The 18,363-nt window shown below is 41.4% G+C and overlaps 1 protein-coding gene across 1 annotated transcript; it reads right to left on the bottom strand.

The window, feature by feature from the left end:
• Positions 1-2,312: 2,312 nt before the first annotated feature.
• kras.S (kirsten rat sarcoma viral oncogene homolog S homeolog) lies at positions 2,313-12,194 on the bottom strand. Its single transcript, XM_018228181.2, has 5 exons — positions 11,918-12,194; positions 9,724-9,850; positions 8,006-8,184; positions 6,418-6,577; positions 2,313-2,993 (listed from the first exon to the last, which is right to left on the bottom strand). The coding sequence occupies exons 2-5, from the start codon at positions 9,832-9,834 to the stop codon at positions 2,883-2,885; spliced, it is 561 nt and encodes a 186-aa protein (XP_018083670.1). The 5' UTR covers positions 9,835-9,850; positions 11,918-12,194; the 3' UTR covers positions 2,313-2,882.
• Positions 12,195-18,363: the final 6,169 nt, after the last annotated feature.

Raw genomic sequence — 18,363 nt, forward strand, 5'->3', positions numbered from 1 at the left:
GTGAGAATTATTCCAAAGGGTGGGATGCAGCACTTGGCCATTGTGCTTATGACAGGGGATTGTGGGAGAGCGGGATAGTAAATAACAACTCAAAACGGCTATGCTGCATCCTCTTCAAGGAGTTTAAAGAGGCAGTGATCAATCTTGTGCAACCTGAGTGCAGTGAATAGGGCTTGTGCTGAACAAATGGTTTTGCCTATTTATCCTATTAATCAGGAAAAAATAATGTTTTTTTTGCTATTGAGCTAAACAGAGGAACGTAAAGGGGTGGTTCATCTTTGACGTAACTTTTAGTATGTTACAGAATGTCCAATTCCTAGCAACTTTGCAATTGGTCTTCATTATCTATATGTTATACTTTATACTTTTTTGTCTGACCCTTTCCAGCTTTCAAATGGAGGTCACTGACACCATCTAAGACACAAATGGTCTGTGCGGCTACACATTTATTGTTATTGCTGCTTTTATTCATCCTTCTATTGAGGCCTTCTTCTATCCATATTCCAGTCTCTTATTCAAATCAAAGCATGGTTGCTAAGGTAATGTGGACCCAAGCAACCAGCTTGCTGAAATTGCAAACTGTAGAGTTGCCGAATAAAAAGCTAAATAACTTAAAAACCAAAAATAATAAATAATGAAAACCAATTGCAAACTTTCTCAGAATATCAAGCTCTACATCATACTAAAAGTTCATTAAAAGGTGGACAACCCCTTTAAGCTTCTCCATGTTTGGTCCTTGTGAGGCAGATGGATTCCCAGTATACAACCACTGTCCCTTTCCCTTCATGCAGACGGATCATCTGCACACTGGGGATCTAATTATTTACATCACAACCTCCATGTTCAGCTAGATTTTAAGACCATTGACATAAAAAATGTTTTAAAAAAAAAACAACTTAATTTCTACATAACGAAAAAAAAACAACAAGACACATTTAACTTTAAATTTGCAAAGTCTTTATTAAGAAATAACTTAATGATAATCTGCTTGCGCTCCTCTTCAGAAAAGGCGACAGGGCGACAATCCACAGTGCGGTGCTCAATTTTTCCTCTCTGCCCATCTCCTATACAAGGCAGGGAGGAGAAATCGAGTGCCGCATGATGGATTGTCACTCTGACGCCTTTTATGAAGAGGAGCGCAAGCAGAGTATCGGTAAGTTATTTCTTAATAAAGACTTTGCGAATTTAAAGTTAAATGTGTCTTGGTGGGTTTTTTTTGTTATGTAGAAACAAATTTTTTTAAGAAAATTTTTTGTTACTGGTCCTTTAAGAGCTTCATTATTATTCCCTGAGCTTTGGAGAACAGAGACTTCCCTGTAGTTACCTTTTATCAGAGTATGTCTCTGTTAGTTCAACATACTGGAACTTTTTTCATCCAGTGAATACTCTGTTAGTCTTTTTCTGTGTTAAATCAAATGAATGCGGATATGCCCTTTGTTTTGTTTTGAACAAACCATCATCCCCTACTGAATACATTTCAGATTTAGGGTAGAACTACACTGGCGATTTTCGGTGCGCGTCCATCCGTTGCGCAGGCGTCACGTCGGATGCACCGAAAAAGACTAACAGAGTATTCACTGGGTGAAAAAAGTTCCAGTATGTTGAACAGACAGAGACATACTCTGATAAAAGTGCAACTTTCTTCCATAAATACCAGCACGGTTACTAGTTAAAGGAGAAGGAAAGCTAGAGAGGCCGTTTATTGCCAATAGATTAGCCACAATAGTGCAAGCTATAAGACTATATTTATTCTTCAGAATGCTTTACCATACCTGAGTAAACAGCTCTAGAAGCTCTCTGTTTGTTTAGGATAGCAGCTGCCATATTAGCTTGGGGTGACATCACTTCCTGCCTGAGTCTCTCCCTGCTCACTTGTAGCTCTGGGCTCAGATTACAGCAAGGAGGGGGAAAAGGAAGGGAGAGAGGAGCAAACTGAGCATGCTCAAGCCATAGCCGTTTAAGTAGAAAACAGTAAGTCTGATACAGAAGCCCATGAGTACACAATAGAAGGAAAGAAATGAGTTGTTTCTTTTGACAGAGGACTCAGAGCAGCATTACTTTGAGGGTTTACTGGTGTATTTATATAGACCTTTCTGACAAAGCTTACTTAGCCTTTCCTTCTCCTTTAAGCGCTGATAATGTTACGTTGCCTGTTGCAAATCCAGCACCTGCTCACCTACAATTAAAGCTTGTTCATATAATAAGCCCGTCATTATTCTCTGCGGGGAGGTTTCACTAACGAGAACTCAGAGCAGATATCCCGCTCCCCAGTCATAAACACAACATTTTATATAGAAGAACAGCACAACAAGTGCATGGAGTTTGTTTATTTCTAGTAGGTTTCCCAATATTCAGACAACAACCATTACTATTGTTTCCCTCAACACACCCTTGCACAATTCCTAGCATTCCTTCCTACTATGGTTCACAAAAATACTGGCGAGTGTTTCAATCTTTATTGGGTTTGTAAGAAAGGCCGGGCAGGTTATTCCCCTCCATGTCGGCCAACGTCTTTTCCAGGGAGAAATAAAAAAAAAAAAACAAGGAGGGGGGTTAAAAAGAAGGGGCTATTGCATTTGTCCTTCTGGTAAAACAGTTTGTTCATGATGAATAGCTACGGTATAAACGATTGTGGGGGGTTCCAAGTCCTCTGGACGCAAATTCAGCACAGCTTGTGCCATTTATCGGTTGTGTTAAAAGAAGTAGTCAATGTTTGTTTGTTTTTTTAAATTTTATGACAATTCTATGGTTTCCACGGCAACAACGAAAGTCCACACATTCGTTTTTTTTTTTTTTTGCTTGCTTTCAGGTCTGTGATGGCACGGTTCTCTCTCGCTGATCCACGAGCGAAGTGTGTGTGTGTGGGGGGTCAGGTTGGCACATTAAAGAATGGCACACTTTCTCTTGGAGGACTTCTTCTTTTTCCCATTGCTGATCTTCTCTTTGTGCTTGCGGATTTCACGGACTAGGGTATAGAAGGCATCTTCGACTCCCTTTGTTACAACGCGATACATGGAGAAGGTAAAGGGGGGGGAAATAAAACGAAACAGGGTGAATGTAGTTATTTTACCATACAAAGTCCTTGACGCTGGGTCGCAAGCAATACGTTTTGAAAGCTCTCCTCGTTATTACATGTTTATAGCAGCAAATGTATATATTCCTGCTTCCTATAGAATACTTTATACGCAGGGTGACTTCATACACGATTTTAAAAGGCCTTGACTTAAGAGGAGGAGAAGAATAGTTCAACCTTTCGTTGGTTATAGTGCATTATTGTGTCAGTGATAACCTTGAAGCAGCAGACGGGCTGAGAGTTGCAGGAACCGAAGTTCCTTTACATTTATTATCCTGCCTTTGAAGGTAGTGAACTGCATAGAAATGACTCCAGCTACAGACCATTCACATCATAACATTCCTCTAGGGCTGTGGCCTTCAACAGAAGCTCAACTGCCGGCCAGAGGCTCTTGTTGGGATAGTGGAACCAGTTCAGTTAAAGGAAAACTATACCCCCAAACAATGTAGGTCTCTATAAAAAGATATTGCATAAAACAGCTCATATGTAAAATCCTGCTTCATGTAAATAAACCATTTTCATAATAATATACTTTTCTAGTAGTATGTGCCATTGGGTAATCATAAATAGAAAATTGCCATTTTAAAAAATAAGGGCCGCCCCCTGGGATCGTAGGATTCACTGTACTCACAAACATACCAACAAACTATACATGTTAGTCACATGAGCCAATTAACAGACAGAGTTGTGTCTTTTGCTTCCTCACTTCTTCCTGTTACAGTTAGAGCTGCAGTATTTCTGGTCAGGTGATCTCTGAGACAGCACACAGACCATCACAAAATGGTGGCTCAAGGCAAGAGATGTAAAAGGGCAATATTTACTTAAATATATATTCCAGTTTGGTAAGATTCTTTAATATGCCACTTAATATGATATGAACTATCTGTTGCTTAAGTATTCATATTGGGGGTATAGTTTTCCTTTAACGTAGAAGTCCCCAACCTTTTTTACCTGTGCCGTGAGCTACATTCAGAAATTAAAAAAGTTGGGGAGCAACACAGCCATGCAAAAAAGTTCCCAGGGTGCCAAATAAGGGCTGTGATTGGCTATTTGGTAGCCCCTTTGTGGACTGGCAGACTACAGGACGCTCTACTTGGCAATATACTTTGTTTTTTATGCAATTAAAAATTGCCTCCAAGCCTGGAATTGAAAAATAAGCTCCTGCTTTAAGGCCACTGGGAGCAACATCCAAGGGGTTGGTGAGCAACATGTTACTCACGAGCTACTGGTTGGGGATCACTGAGTTAACTGAACAGTTCAGTGTAAATAAAAACTGGGTAAATAAAAAGGCTGTGCAAAATAAAAAATATTTCTAATATAGTTAGTTAGCCAAAAACTTAATCTATAAAAGCTGGAGTGACTGGATGTGTAACATAATAGCCAGAACACTACTTCCTGCTTTTCAGCTCTCTGAGTTAGCCAGCAACTTTAAGGGGGGCCACATGGGACATAACTGTTCAGTGAGTTTGTAATTGATACTCAGCATTTAGTTCAGATTCAAAAGCAACAGTTATAACCCATGTGCCCCCCCTCTCAAGTCTATGATTGGCTACTGCCTGGTAACCAATCAGTGGAAACCAAGAGAGCTGAAAAGCAGGAAGTAGTGTTCTGGCTATTATATTAGACATCCAGTCACTCCAGCCTTTATACATTATGTTTTTGGCTAACTAACTATATTAGAAACATTTTTTATTTTGCACAGAATATCGATTTACCCAGTTTTTATTTTTACACTGAACAATTCCTTTAAAGCTGAAGAGTTACAGGGTTGAAGATCCCTGCTCATGACTATTGCTTACAGGAAAAAATATATCAAACTTGAGAGAGACAGACAGAATTCACACATGGGTGCCCATTTCTTGATTTATGCTACTGCAGAATTACCCCAGGTCTCTTCGCTACGGAGCATAGATGTCTGTGGCTTTCTTCTTGACCCAAGTGCTGTCTGTATTTGTCGCCCTGCACTGGTAAAACTGATGTGTTTGCTTCAGAAACACTACTATAGTTTATATAAATAAGCTGCTGTGTAACAATGGGGGCAGCCATTCAAAGGAGAAAAGGCTCAGGTTACACAGCAGATAAGCTCTGTAGAACATAATGTTATCTGTTATCCACTATTTAACCTGTGCCATATAGACTTTTTTCAATTTCCACCATTGCTACACAGCAGCTTGTTTATATGAACTATAGTAGTGTTTCTGAAGCAAACACGTCAGTTTTACCAGTGCAGGGAGACACTACAGGGCAGATTTATCAAAGGTCGAAGTAAAAAACTTCGAATTTTGAAGTAATTTTTGGGTACTTCGACTAGGGAATAGTCCAACTTCGATTCAAATTTGAAAAAAACGTCAAAATTAAAAGATAGAATTTTTTTTTTAAGTACTGTCTCTATGAAATTTCAACGTTGACCATTAGCCACCTAAAAGCTGCTGAAATGCTATTTTAGCCTATGGGGGACCTCCTAGAACCTTTATGGTGGCAATTGGGGGAGTTTGGGAGATCGAAGTTAAAAAAACTTCAAATCGTAGTAGATAGAAGTAGGTTAACTTTGGGCCACTTCGACCAGAAAAAAACTTCGACCTCCATTCGGTTGGTCTTTTTGAATTCGAAGTTTTTTTTAACTTCGACCTTTGATAAATATGCCCCTACATGTTATTTTCATTACTTTAAAACATTTTTATTTTTTGGTGTTACTGTTTCTTTAACATGAACAGGCGGGGAAGGCACCACCTACTCGTTCGATCGCAGGAATTACGGTAAATCCTTCGACTTTGATGTCGAAGGATTTTACTTCGGCGGTCGAATATCGAGGGTTAATTAACCCTCGATATTCGACCCTTAGTAAATGTTCCCCCATGTCTCTCTACATGCAGGATTTGTGCAAAAGGCAGTAATTTCATTAGATTTTTGTTTGTACTGGAATCAGTTATTGGAATGAGCTCTAATACATCTGCTAGGAAAGGAAGCCCCCCTCCCTATAAGATATATTGGATCTAACTGTCAATGAATATCTGACACTTAAATGCTGTATGAAGACAGAATGAAGAGAAACAGATGCTGAGTGAGAGATAGTGAAGATAAACTTGATTATTTCAAAAACGGTGCAGAATATTTAATTGATTGTATTATTTCAGCATGCTGAAGCTTATTTTAAATTTTAATTTTCACTATATTTCCCCTGTAACGGTTTCTGCACATAGACATCATGTGATGCGATACAGTCCTGGCAACAATTTGTCTCTAACTAAATCATTTCTAGGGCTTTTATCTTATTATTATGTACCCATTACATCACTGTAGGCTCAAGCTACACAGTAAATCTATTAGAGACAATAGACACTTACCTGTCTAGTTTTGGCAGAGGTCTCTATGAAAGGTATGCCGTAGCTCTTTGCCAGTTCCTGTGCTTGCTTTGTGTCCACAGTCCGGGATGGGAGATCACATTTGTTACCAACTAACACCATGGGAACATCATCGGAATCTTTTACTCTGTTAATCTGTTCCCTGGAGGCAAATCATAGACGCAAGTTAGCTAGTTTGCAAGGGAGATCAGTAGGGACTATAATAGTAACCAGAGCGATGGAGCAGGTTCTGTACTGGTGCAGTTTTCAAGGTATGTTTAGCTGTACGAATGCTCTGTTTAAAGCAATTGTTCAGTTTAAAAATAAAATCTGGGTAAATAAGGCTGTACAAAATGTTTCTAATATAGTTAGTTAACTAAAAATGTAATGTATAAAGGCTGGAGTGACTGGATGTGTAACATAAGTCAGAACACTACTCTCTTGGTTTCCACTGATTGGTTACCAGTCCGTAACCAATCAGTGACTTGAGGGCGGGTCACATGGATCATAACTGTTGCTTTTGAATCTGAGCTGAATGCGGAGGATCAATTGCAAACTCACAATTGGGTCCCATATGGCCCCCCTTAGAAATCAGAAAAGCATGAAGTAGTGTTCTGGCTATTATGTTACACATCAGTCACTCCAGCCTTTATACATTTTTGGCTAACTAACTATATTAGAAACAGGTTTTATTTTGTACAGCCCATTTGCCCAGTTTTTGTTTTTACACTGAACTGTTCCTTTAAAACAATGTAAAGGAGAAGAAAATCCCTTATTACATCCCTTTAGTGTCCCCATTCTAAATGGCACCACCTACATTCCCCATACTGCCCTTTTGCTGATAAAATCAGAGTATCACTGCAAATTTGGCAGCCACCACATTAGGCCCATTAATGTCTTTCCCCAGCTCTCTGGTGACAACCACCAATAAGGACAGATTTGCTTCAGTTGTTTCCGGCCAGTAAGAAGCAATGGACAGGACATCAACCTGCTCACATTACTTAACTTTTAGAGGCCAATTTATCAAAGTCCGAATTTATCTCTTTATTTTCTGAAAAATATACCCTGACCAAATCCGCACAGGTTTTTTTTACCCTCATTTATCAATACATTTTCCCCCCAAAAAAAACAGAATGTTATGAATTTTCTAAAAAACCCCACAAAATCCTCTAATTATTGCACAAAACACAGCGCAGATCAGGGTATCTTCGGGATGTCTCCTATTGACTTATATGCAACATCGGCAGGTGTGAGATGCCGGATTTTCTGATTCTGACTTTTTCCATCCTCGGTGCACATTAAATCCCGAAAAAATCTAGTTTTTTTCCACTAAAAATTTGGATTTTATAGTAAAAGAAAACTTGAATTTTTCAGCATTCAGAGTTTAATGAATAACCCCCTTAGTATTGGCAAAGTAGTCAGTATTGGGGTATGTAGTTGGTGTGGTTTAGGGGTGGGTATCCAAATAAAAGCATGTAGGGTATATCAATGGTTTTACGGTCTTGTAATAGTCCCTGCAGCAGCCAATCACTAAGGATCCAGTTAGGGAGTGAATAAAATGACAGGGTGACAGAGAGGAAAGCTAACTAACCTGTAATGATGGACGTCCTCGAAAGACTTTGTGTTATTAATAGCAAAGACACAGAGAAACCCTTCTCCCGTGCGCATGTACTGATCCCTCATGGCACTGTATTCCTCTTGCCCCGCAGTATCCAATATGTCTAGGAGGCAAGTTTCCCCGTCTATCACCACCTGCTTTCTATACGAGTCCTGGAGTGGAGGGAAAGTGCGGGAGGTTCAAAACAAACAAAAAAAACAATCGTACAGGTAATCCACAATTAGATGTCCCAGCTGTAACCGTATGTAGTTTAAAGAGAAACTCCACCCAAAAACAATTACTGCTTAATGCCTTTATAAACAACTTCCCAAAATACATTCATTAAATTTAAAAATATATATATATATTTGGAAATGCCATTGCTATTGAAACAGGTATGTCTCTGTTTATATTAGGGATGCACCGAATCCACCATTTTGGATTCGACCGAACCCCTGAATTCTTCACTAAAGATTCGGCCGAATACCGAACCGAATCCTAATTTGCATATGCAGATTTTTTACTTCCCTGTTTTGTAGGGATGCACCGAATCCACTATTTTGGATTCGGCCGAACCCCCGAATCCTTTGCGAAAGATTCGGCCAAATACCGAACCGAATCCTAATTAACATATGCAAATTAGGGATGGAAAGGGGAAAACATTTTTTACTTCCTTGTTTTGTGACAAAAAGTCACACAATTTCCCTCCTGCCCCTAATTTGCATATGCTAATTAGGATTCGGTTCGGCCTGGGAGAAGGATTCGGCCGAATATGAATCCTGCTGAAAAAGGCAGAATCTTGGCCGAATCCGAACCGAATCCTGGATTCGGTGCATCCCTTCTATTTTGTGATAAAAAAAGTCATGCAATTTGCCTCCCTGTCCCTAATTTGCATATGCAAATTAGGCTTCGGATTCGGTTTGGCTGAATCCTGCTGAAAAAGGCGAATCCTGGCTGAATCCCGAACCAAATAATAGATTCGGTGCATCCCGAGGCAGGAACATTAAACTTAGATTTTGGAAAAACAGTAAGGAATCGAAACTAATTGAAAATGTAATGTTCCTGCCTCTGATGTTTGTCTGGCAGCTCAGTGATCCAGAAGCATCTGAACTTTTACAATTTTGCAACATTTAGTTGATACATTTCTCAGCAGCATCTCTGGAGTATTAGCAACTATTGTATCAAGTCTAACAGCTGCCTGTAATGAAACTCAGGGATTCTGCTCAGGCAGGGACAAAGATAAGAAATGTATCAACTAAATTTATCAATTAAAAACAAGTAAAGAGTCGTCGACCCCTCCCCCAAGAGCTCCTTTAGGGTCAGGGTACACAATCAGATTGGGGGAGATTAGTCGCCCGGCGACAAATCTCCTCTTCTTTGGGGCGACTAATCTCCCCAAACTGCCTTCCCACCGGCTAGAATGTAGATCGCCAGCGGGATAGCACTCGGAGCGCTTAATTTTCCGAAGTTTTCTTGTGTGCCCTGACCCTTAGAAGGTGAAAAATGAATCTTTACACTCAAATGAAAAAGAAAAAAAAATAGTCACAAATATAAAATAAAAAGTTCTGATGAACTATGTGAACAACCCCTTTAAAGGGAAAGTCTGGATGTATTAGATGAAGGCCGTTCTGCTATAGGCCAAGAGCTGGCTCATGGGGAAACAGAAGGGAGACTAGAATAATGATATAGAGAAACCAGTTATTAATACTGACCTCAATGGTAGGATCATACTCGTCCACAAAATGGTTCTGAATGAGCTGGATTGTAAGAGCGCTCTTCCCTACGCCCCCAGCACCAACCACCACTAGTTTGTACTCGGTCATTTCACCAGCGCCGATTCTGTAGGATCGAAAGGAAGTGTCAGACGGAACTATAACATTTGCACAATATGTCCTAATGTACAAGAGGAGTGTGACATCAAAACCTGTATAATACACTTCCCATGGACTGGGGATTTTTTTCCCCCTCTGAGGCATATTGGAGAGGCTTCAAACAGGTTTTTTGCCTTCCTCTGGATCAATTGGCAGTTAGTCAGGTTAGAGTCAAAGGGATTCTGTCATGATTTTTATGAAGTTCTAAATTACACTGTTTACACTGCAAATAATTCACTCTACCATATAAAATATCATTCTTGAACCAACAAGTGTATTTTTTTTAGTTGTAATATTGGTGTGTAGGTGCATCTCAGGTCATTTTACCTGGTCATGTGCTTTCAGAAAGAGCCAGCACTTTAGGATGGAACTGCTTTCTGGCAGGCTGTTGTTTCTCCTACTCAATGTAACTGAATGTGTCTCAGTGGGACCTGGATTTTACTATTGAGTGCTGTTCTTACCAGGCAGCTGTTATCTTGTGTTAGGGAGCTGCTATCTGTTACCATTCCCATTGTTCTGTTGTTAGGCTGCTGGGGGGGGGGAAAGGGAGGGGGGTGATATCACTCCAACTTGCAGTACAGCAGTAAAGAGTGATTGAAGTTTATTAGCGCACAAGTCACGTGACTGGGGGCAGCTGGGAAACTGTCTATGTCTAGCCCCGGTCAGATTTCAAAATTAAATATATAAAAATCAGTTTGCTCACAGTTCACAGCAGCCATGTTCCAGGTCTCCGTCTATTTCAGCGCATGCGCAGTTGTCACAAACGGGGAAATTGCTCCAACTGCGCATGCGCCGCTGGTCTCAGTTTACCGAAGACCCGGAAGATGGCTGCCGTGAGCTGCGATCCCTGAATCAGCACCGAGAGTCAAGTAAAATGTTAGGGGCATTTCCCGGGGTAGCAGCTAGGCTGGGGGGAGTAGGTTTTTTTTAGTTAAGGGTTGAATTCTCCTTTAAAATGCTTAAAATTAAAGAGCTGCTGAATAAAAAGCTAAATAACTAAAAAAACCTTAAATAATAAAAAATTAAAACCAATTACAAATTGACTTAGACTATCACTCTCTACGTCGTACTCAACGTTATCTCAAAAGTAAACAACTCCTTTGAGTACACAATATACACGGCATTTTATCACTGCCTAAGCTCAAAAATCTAAAGCCACATCCTTTAGTAATTCTAAAGCCAAATCAAATTTAAACTGAATAAACCAAAAACAATTGGAAAATCTAAAAACCACTTAATCAACTGAACCGGACAAAAAGCTGTTGAATACAATCCAATTAACTGAAGTATTGTTCTTAGAAACAGCTAATATCCTCCTTAATAGAAGCTCTTAAATCGGATTGGATTATTTTCAGCGCTGGTATTTATCATCATCATTTATTTATATAGCGCCGACAATATAGGCAGGTTACCTTGGTTATAAAAAACAGGGAATTAACGGTGGATAACAAACAAGGGTTACAGATACAACAGGATTAAAGGGCCCTAAAAATTAAAGGTTATTTAAAATTATTAGGAGTCAGTACATTTTCGGCAACTCCGACTCCACAGCTCTGCTTGTTCCCAAACACCCGACACTTTGGAGCTGGTGCAAAGTCTGAGAGTTTTATTACATCTGTATATAAAACAGACAAGACCTTCTAACAGCTGAATTCTCAGCACAAAGGCTTACATTCTAATCATTCAAAGCGGCTGTAAACCCCCTGAAATTGAATCTAAATGACATTCTACTAATACACACCAGCAGCAGCCCATTGAGAAGCCTCTGTATAAACAACACCCCCCCCCCCTAGACTTTGAGACAAGGAGAATGTTATTACACAGAGAGATTCTCAGGTGACTATTGAGGAAATGACATTAGAGTGGGTAAGAGATGGATTTGACACTGCCATTCCCCCCAGGGACTCGCAGCTGCTGTTGAATCGCATCTCCCAGCATGCCTCACTCACAAGGGCTTAATGCTAAAAGACTCGCTCTTCAACAAAAGTCTCATTTGGGAGAATCCCTGGAGGGTAAGCAGATGAGCGGCCCTTACCGGGCTCGTCACGGATCCCTGTGTTTCTGACTCCTGCGGTTTCCTTTGGTTTAGCCCCCCTTAGTGCTCCCTCTGGCTTTCTGCCCGCCGGTGGATTTCCCCAATGTGCGGGGGTGGGGGGGGATTAGTCACAGCGCCTCAGGAACTCCCATTCTGTAACATTGGATTTCTCCTCCCGCAGAGCCGACACCAGACATCCGGAAGTGCCCACAGCCCAGGGCGGATAAGGCGCACACACAGCAACCCAATCAGAAGGAGGAGCTCCGCAGCGTCTTCCTGTTGGCGGCTTCTACCAATGAAAAGCAAGATCGACGTGATGGACGGGGCAATGTTGCATTCTAGCCAATGCTAGAGACCGGCGATTTGTAGGCGGAGTCTGACGTCACGCTTGAATTTAAAAAACAAGACTAGGCAGCTTCGGGCAGGTTTACAGACTTACAGTGTGGGAAATACAACTGCTGCGGCGAGTGATGGGCGTTAATAGTCCCCACATTGTCACTAACAACTTCAGGGCTTCTTTTATTAGGGTAGCGCACGTGCCTGGGAAACAAAGTGCTACGGGGGTGGTTTTCCAGCCGAATTGGGCTACTGATTTAAACCCAGGCGGCTTTTGAAAGTACGGATTTGGGTTGTATTTCGGAAAACACCTAATGTGCCAAGCCTGCGCCTCCCAATGCATGTTGGGTAATGTAGTTTCTGTTTAACAATTTGCTGACTGCCAAGTTTAATGTAAGACTACAATACCCAGCATGCAATGGGGCTAACTTGTGTCGGGAGTTTCCACCCTTTGGCCCCTGTACTCCAGCAGAATTCTGCACTGAAATCCATTTCTCAAAAGAGCAAACAGATTTTTTTTATATCCAATTTTGAAATCTGACATGGGGCTAGACATATTGTCAATTTCCCAGCTGCCTCCAGTCATGTGACTTGAGCCTGCACTTTAGGAGAGAAATGCTTTCTGGCAGGCTGCTGTTTTTCCTTCTCAATGTAACTGAATGTGTTTTTACTATTGAGTGTTGTTCTTAGATCTACCAGGCAGCTGTTATCTTGTTTTAGGGAGCTGCTATCTGGTTACCTTCCCATTGTTCTTTTGTTTGGTTGCGGGGGGGGGGGGGTCATATCACTCCAACTTGCAGTAAAGAGTGATTGAAGTTTATCAGAGCACAAGTCACATGACTTGGGGTAGCTGGGAAATTGACAATATGTCTAGCCCCATGTCAAATTTCAAAATTGAATATAAAAATATCTGTTTGCTCTTTTGAGAAATGGATTTCAGTGCAGAATTCTGCTGGCGCAGCACTATTAACTGGTTCATTTTGAAAAAAACATTTTTTCCCATGACAGTATCCCTTTAAGCTTTCTCAAATTTTCCGGTGACTTTGCTCAATTTCAGACAATTCTGGGGAAAAAAATCTTCTGGCCACCAAAATGTCTAGAGGTTGAGCTGTTTTACCAATATTCATTGAAATTGAATGTGTATTAGGGCTTTATGGGGCTTCTATACCTCCTGGGCCCCCCTGTGTAGTTACGCCCTTGGTGACGGGCAAATCTGTCCCATTTTGCTTCATGGAAAAATTTACTCAACAGTGACAATTTAAAAAAAGGTGTATTTTCACATATATTCAATTATTTTTTAGACTTCTTTTCACTGCCCATATTGTGCTATTTTTGGGCTACTTTTGAAGGGCCTCTTCTTGGGGCATCACAGAACTCAAACGATCCATTCAAGGATGTTCCAATATTTTTGTTAAGTGTTTACACTGACCTTAGGTTGTTTTAGCTTGCACAAGTCTCCATGAACCTCTAGTGCAGAATATCTTTCTCTAAACTCTGGTAGAAAACAAGGCACAGTCACAATTACAAAATCATCATTCAGACCACATGTATAGTCTGCTAATCTGATTAAAAATATGATCAGGTTGTATTGTTGGGTCACATAGAGAATCGGAGAGGAGTGAAACAAACAGCAGCACAGCCCTAAAGAGCTTCATTAGTCCCAGACACTCAGCCATCTGCGAACAGCATGTTTCTCGGTTCCCACCCATCTCCACCTTCTCCCATAATAGAAACTTACCTATTATCTCCTGCACACTATTATGTCACATATGTTGTTTTCTGATTTCATTCCAGGCAAAGGTGGAACTAATGAAGAATTCATTCCCTCCCTCACTTTCACTATAATTAAAGGGGACACAGGGCCGATTTAAGCCACATCCTAGCTCTGTTTCAGCACAAGATACTCAACTATAATTACTATTCTGATTACAATATTTCTATATTTTTAACAAAGCGAGCTGCATAATGGCTTTTAGATTAATGAACATTTTACAAAAAATATTAGAATATTCCAGCGGAATTGCAGCCACATCAAGATGACATTAAATACTGGACCAGACAACAGAGGTGCACCCTGACCCACTTATAGCACCCCGGTCTTTGTGCTACAAAGTGGAGAACAAAGATCTGTACTTTTGTCATGAATACAGCTCTGTCTTCATTTGGCAGCACTGGATTCATAAAGAGTAGGCTAAGGATGGTATCTGGCCGCTTTGCTGACCACTGAATCTTAACCATGGCCAAATGCCTGGACTTCACCTGGACCTACAGATCCATCAGTCCCATTTTGAATCCAGTTCTGGGGAAGAACTAATGGCAGTTTGTGGCTGGCAGTGGGGTACAATGCACAATAGACTTCCATCAACGCCAATCCAATGACATAATGTAATTACAGTCGGGGATCTGTCTACAGGATGTTATTGGCTAGTTACTTTGGTCTAAAAGAGTTTATAGTATGGATCAGGACACTGTAAGGACACTGTAATGAGGATATGCCATTCTGTTAAGTCCAATCCCCCAATTCAATTATATTCTGTGCTGGAGTGTAGGACAGGACATTTAATGACAATCTAAGGCAATCCATGGCCACTGAATCATACTGTACTTGCACATTGCACCTGCTGTGAAGCCCAGGGGATATATTTATCAAAAAGTGAAGTTAGATATCACCACAGTCAACTAGAGTGAAAAATTGCCCCTCTCCATTCCTTTCTATGGGATTTTTAAAGGCGTATTTATCACTTTCACCCTTTGATAAATATGCCTTTAAAAATTCCATAAAAATGAATGGAGAGAGCCGGTATTTCACTCTAGTGGACTGTGGCGATCTCTAGCTTCACTGTTGTGCCTGGAGCAGTAACGTAGCTAGAGTGGGACGGGCCCTGGCGTGGGACGCGCAGCCGTGCCCCGTCCCCCTCCGTACGTCATTTTCTGCCGCCGGAGTCAGTGTCACGTGAGCTGCCGGGGGGGCCCTGAGGGGGTGTGGGCCCTGGCCCAATCACACCCACTGCTCCCCCGGTAGTTACGCCACTGGCCAGAAGTATAAAAAGCTGAGCTGCCATGTGCTCAGTCTCTCTTTGCCTTTTCATTCCAGAAGGGAGTACAGCTGGGGCCTTTTTGCAGCCATAGGTCCCAGGCTTTGGAGGGAGCCCATGGGTAGACTCTCCCTTTGAGGACTTGGGGTATGGGGCCGCAAGCATTGTGGAGCTCGACCTGGAAGGAGATGATTGGAGCTCGAGGCAGCGGAGAACCCTAAAAGAGTTACCTGTGGATGGATTCCAGTAAAGAGGGCTTCTGTGTTCTCGCTCTTTGGATAGTGCTGGTAACTGTGCCCTGAAAAATAAAGCAGGTTTTACATGCTCAGCTAGGATAGCCTGGGAGCCCAGCCTGAGGATTGAGTTGCTATGGATGCCTGACCCATCTGTGTGAGTCTCCGGTGAATGTTCTGCCTGAGGGAGGATAGTGCAAGGCTCCAGCGTGTGTCCCCTGTTTGAGAACAGGCATTGTTCATGTGTCTGCTATGTGGGAGCAACTACCTCCATCCATTAGAAGATATATTTTGGGAAGGTAGTGCTACCTGGGGACAGTTTAAGAGCTCTTGGGGGAAAGGGACTGTGACTCTTTTTATCCACCCAGAGTGGCATATGGGACTTTGCCTGAGAAAGACTGTGCCAGGGTTGGAATACCACACAGGATCCCCAGGGCAGAGGTTATTGCTACTGCTATTGTATATTTGCATTTTGCCATTTTCTTGTATCAGTTTTACTGCAACAGGTATGTTTAATTATTTGTTTCTAGTGAGGCCACCCATAGGTTCGTCCCCGGATTCCATTAGGTAGAGGCACTGCCATGGAGAGAAATTCCCAGTACCCTTTCAATTAGCAAAGGGGAGTCAGGAACTGTGTATGGTAAGATATTAATGATATGCATCCTATAATACACGTGGTGTCAAAATAGGGTTATAAAAATGTTTTGGATTTTTTTTATCCTGCCCTGCACTTTGCACCATGTGCATTTGTGTTATCCAGAATATAGCACAAAGATCTGCCCTCCTGCCATGAACATAACTTGTGGGCCATTCAGTGTTGAACTGGGGGGGGTCTGGTCAAATTGGGGGGGGGGGTCTGGGCCCACAGGGGCTCTTAAAGTCGTCATTGCTCACCACAACATTGCATATGCTCAGTAGCCTCGGGACTGCTCTAGGCACCTACAGGTCATGACTGTAGGTTAATCAGTACTCATTAGGTAAGTTGGGTTATATTGAGGGTTGGATTGATAACAATTGCATGGAAATACTGATCTTTGGATAAAAACAATGGGTGTTTGGATCTTCACTCCTGTTCCTCCAGGCTGGTACACTAAACAGAATGGATATGGTACAGATTTTTTAACAGTATAGAAATACGTTGCACGTTCGCACGAAACATATAGCAAGGGGTAACCCTGCATTTCAATTGCCTCGAGTGCCAGTGTATTTCTATACTATTGACTTTTTGGGGGTTGCCGTACCCTCCTACATTGTGCACCAGGCCACCTTAAGGAAGGAAAGAGTGTGCTCAGCTTTACCTAATTCAATTGCAAGGTAGAATATTAAGCAGGTATGGGACATGTAATCCAGAATGCTCCGGACCTGGGGCTTTCCAGATAATGGATCTTCATACCTTAAGTCTACTAAAAGTTATTTAAACATTAAATTACCCCAGTTGGCTTGTTTTAGGGATGCACTGAATCCAATATTTTACAATTCAGCCTAATTCTTTGTCAAAGGTTTTGCCGAATACCGTACCTAATCAAAGCTCAAATTTGCATATGTAAATTAGGGAATGATGTGGGGGATGCTGGGCAGGTATCTACTCAAATGTCTTCTTGCTACCCCTAGTCTGACAGAGAGATGCTCTATTCAGTCTCTTGTATCTCTCCCACATTTTGGTGAAATGTATTGGGTCATTAAAGGGGTTGTTCATCTTCAAACACTTTTTCCAGCATAGTTGTTTTCAGATTGTTCACCAGAAATAAAGACTTTTTTGTAATAATTTTCTATTTGTGACCGTTTTTGTAATACTGAAGTGTAAAGTTTCATTTTTCATCTTCTAAAGCAGCTCTGGGAGGGGGGTCGCCGACTCTTTAGCTGTTCTAAATTCATTTAGTTGACACATTTGTTATCTTTGTCCCTGCTGAGCAGAATCCCTGAGTTTCATTAAAGTCAGCTTTTAGAATTGATACAATAGTTGCTAATATTCTATTGATACTGATAAAAAAATGTATCAACTCATGTAGCCACTAAGGGGCAGATTTATCAAAGTTATGTGATTTTTTTTAATGAATGTACATACAACTCAAATGGGAGTTTTTTTTATGAAAAAACTCGAACATCTAATATTTCATTGAATACAAACAACTGAAAATTCAAATTGAGTTTTCCTCCAAAAATACCTAGAATGTCAGGAAGGCAAATGGTTCAACGGACCTCTGCCATTGGCTTGTAAATGAACTTCAGGGTCAAGTTGTGATAAATCTCACATTCAAATTTGAATTGGCGATTTAAGATTCGAATGTGTTTTGACCAAAATAAAATTTGAAAATGTAATTTTCAAATTTACCATTCAAACCTTAATAAATGTATCCAATTGTAACAGTTCAGAATCTGCTCCTGGATAACTGAGCTGCCAGACTGAAACCCTAGAGACACAAACAAATTTTAAACTTCAATTTTGTGTCACGGTCGGCACCCAACACCAGAACAAATGCCAAGCACCCTGGTCTCGGCTCCTGCTTCACCTGTAGTGTGACCGCCGTTGGCCTCGGGAGGAGCCCTCAGCTACTTGGATGCCACCAGGACTTAAACGAGAGGTGCAAGGTTAGGGGTTCTGGATAAGCAGAGGGGCACGACTGTTAGCAAAGTCTTTGGGCTGAAGGTCGTGGTACAAGGTGTTAAACGGGATCGTAGACGGAACTGGCCGGGTCGAGGCAGGCAGAAAGTAAGCGTAAACAAATCAGGCTGGGTCTGGGCAGGCAGCGATCAAAGCAAGGTCAGGCAGGCAAGGGTCAAAACCGGGAGATCAATCAGAGGGATACGGCAGAAGAGGTAGTCGAAATTCAGGCAATGGATC

Source organism: Xenopus laevis, chromosome 7S (assembly GCF_017654675.1).
Source record: "Xenopus laevis strain J_2021 chromosome 7S, Xenopus_laevis_v10.1, whole genome shotgun sequence".
In the NCBI taxonomy this organism is placed as follows: domain Eukaryota; kingdom Metazoa; phylum Chordata; class Amphibia; order Anura; family Pipidae; genus Xenopus; species Xenopus laevis.

What these genes read in the sequence shown, in the direction of transcription:
- kras.S (XM_018228181.2), bottom strand. Translation starts at nt 9,834, where the DNA reads ATGACCGAGTACAAACTAGTGGTGGTTGGTGCTGGGGGCGTAGGGAAG. An exon ending in AGTATGATCCTACCATTGAG is followed by an intron (nt 8,185 to 9,723) that starts GTCAGTATTAAT and finishes CCTCCACTCCAG; the next exon opens with GACTCGTATAGAAAGCAGGT. An exon ending in GAGGACGTCCATCATTACAG is followed by an intron (nt 6,578 to 8,005) that starts GTTAGTTAGCTT and finishes ATTTGCCTCCAG; the next exon opens with GGAACAGATTAACAGAGTAA.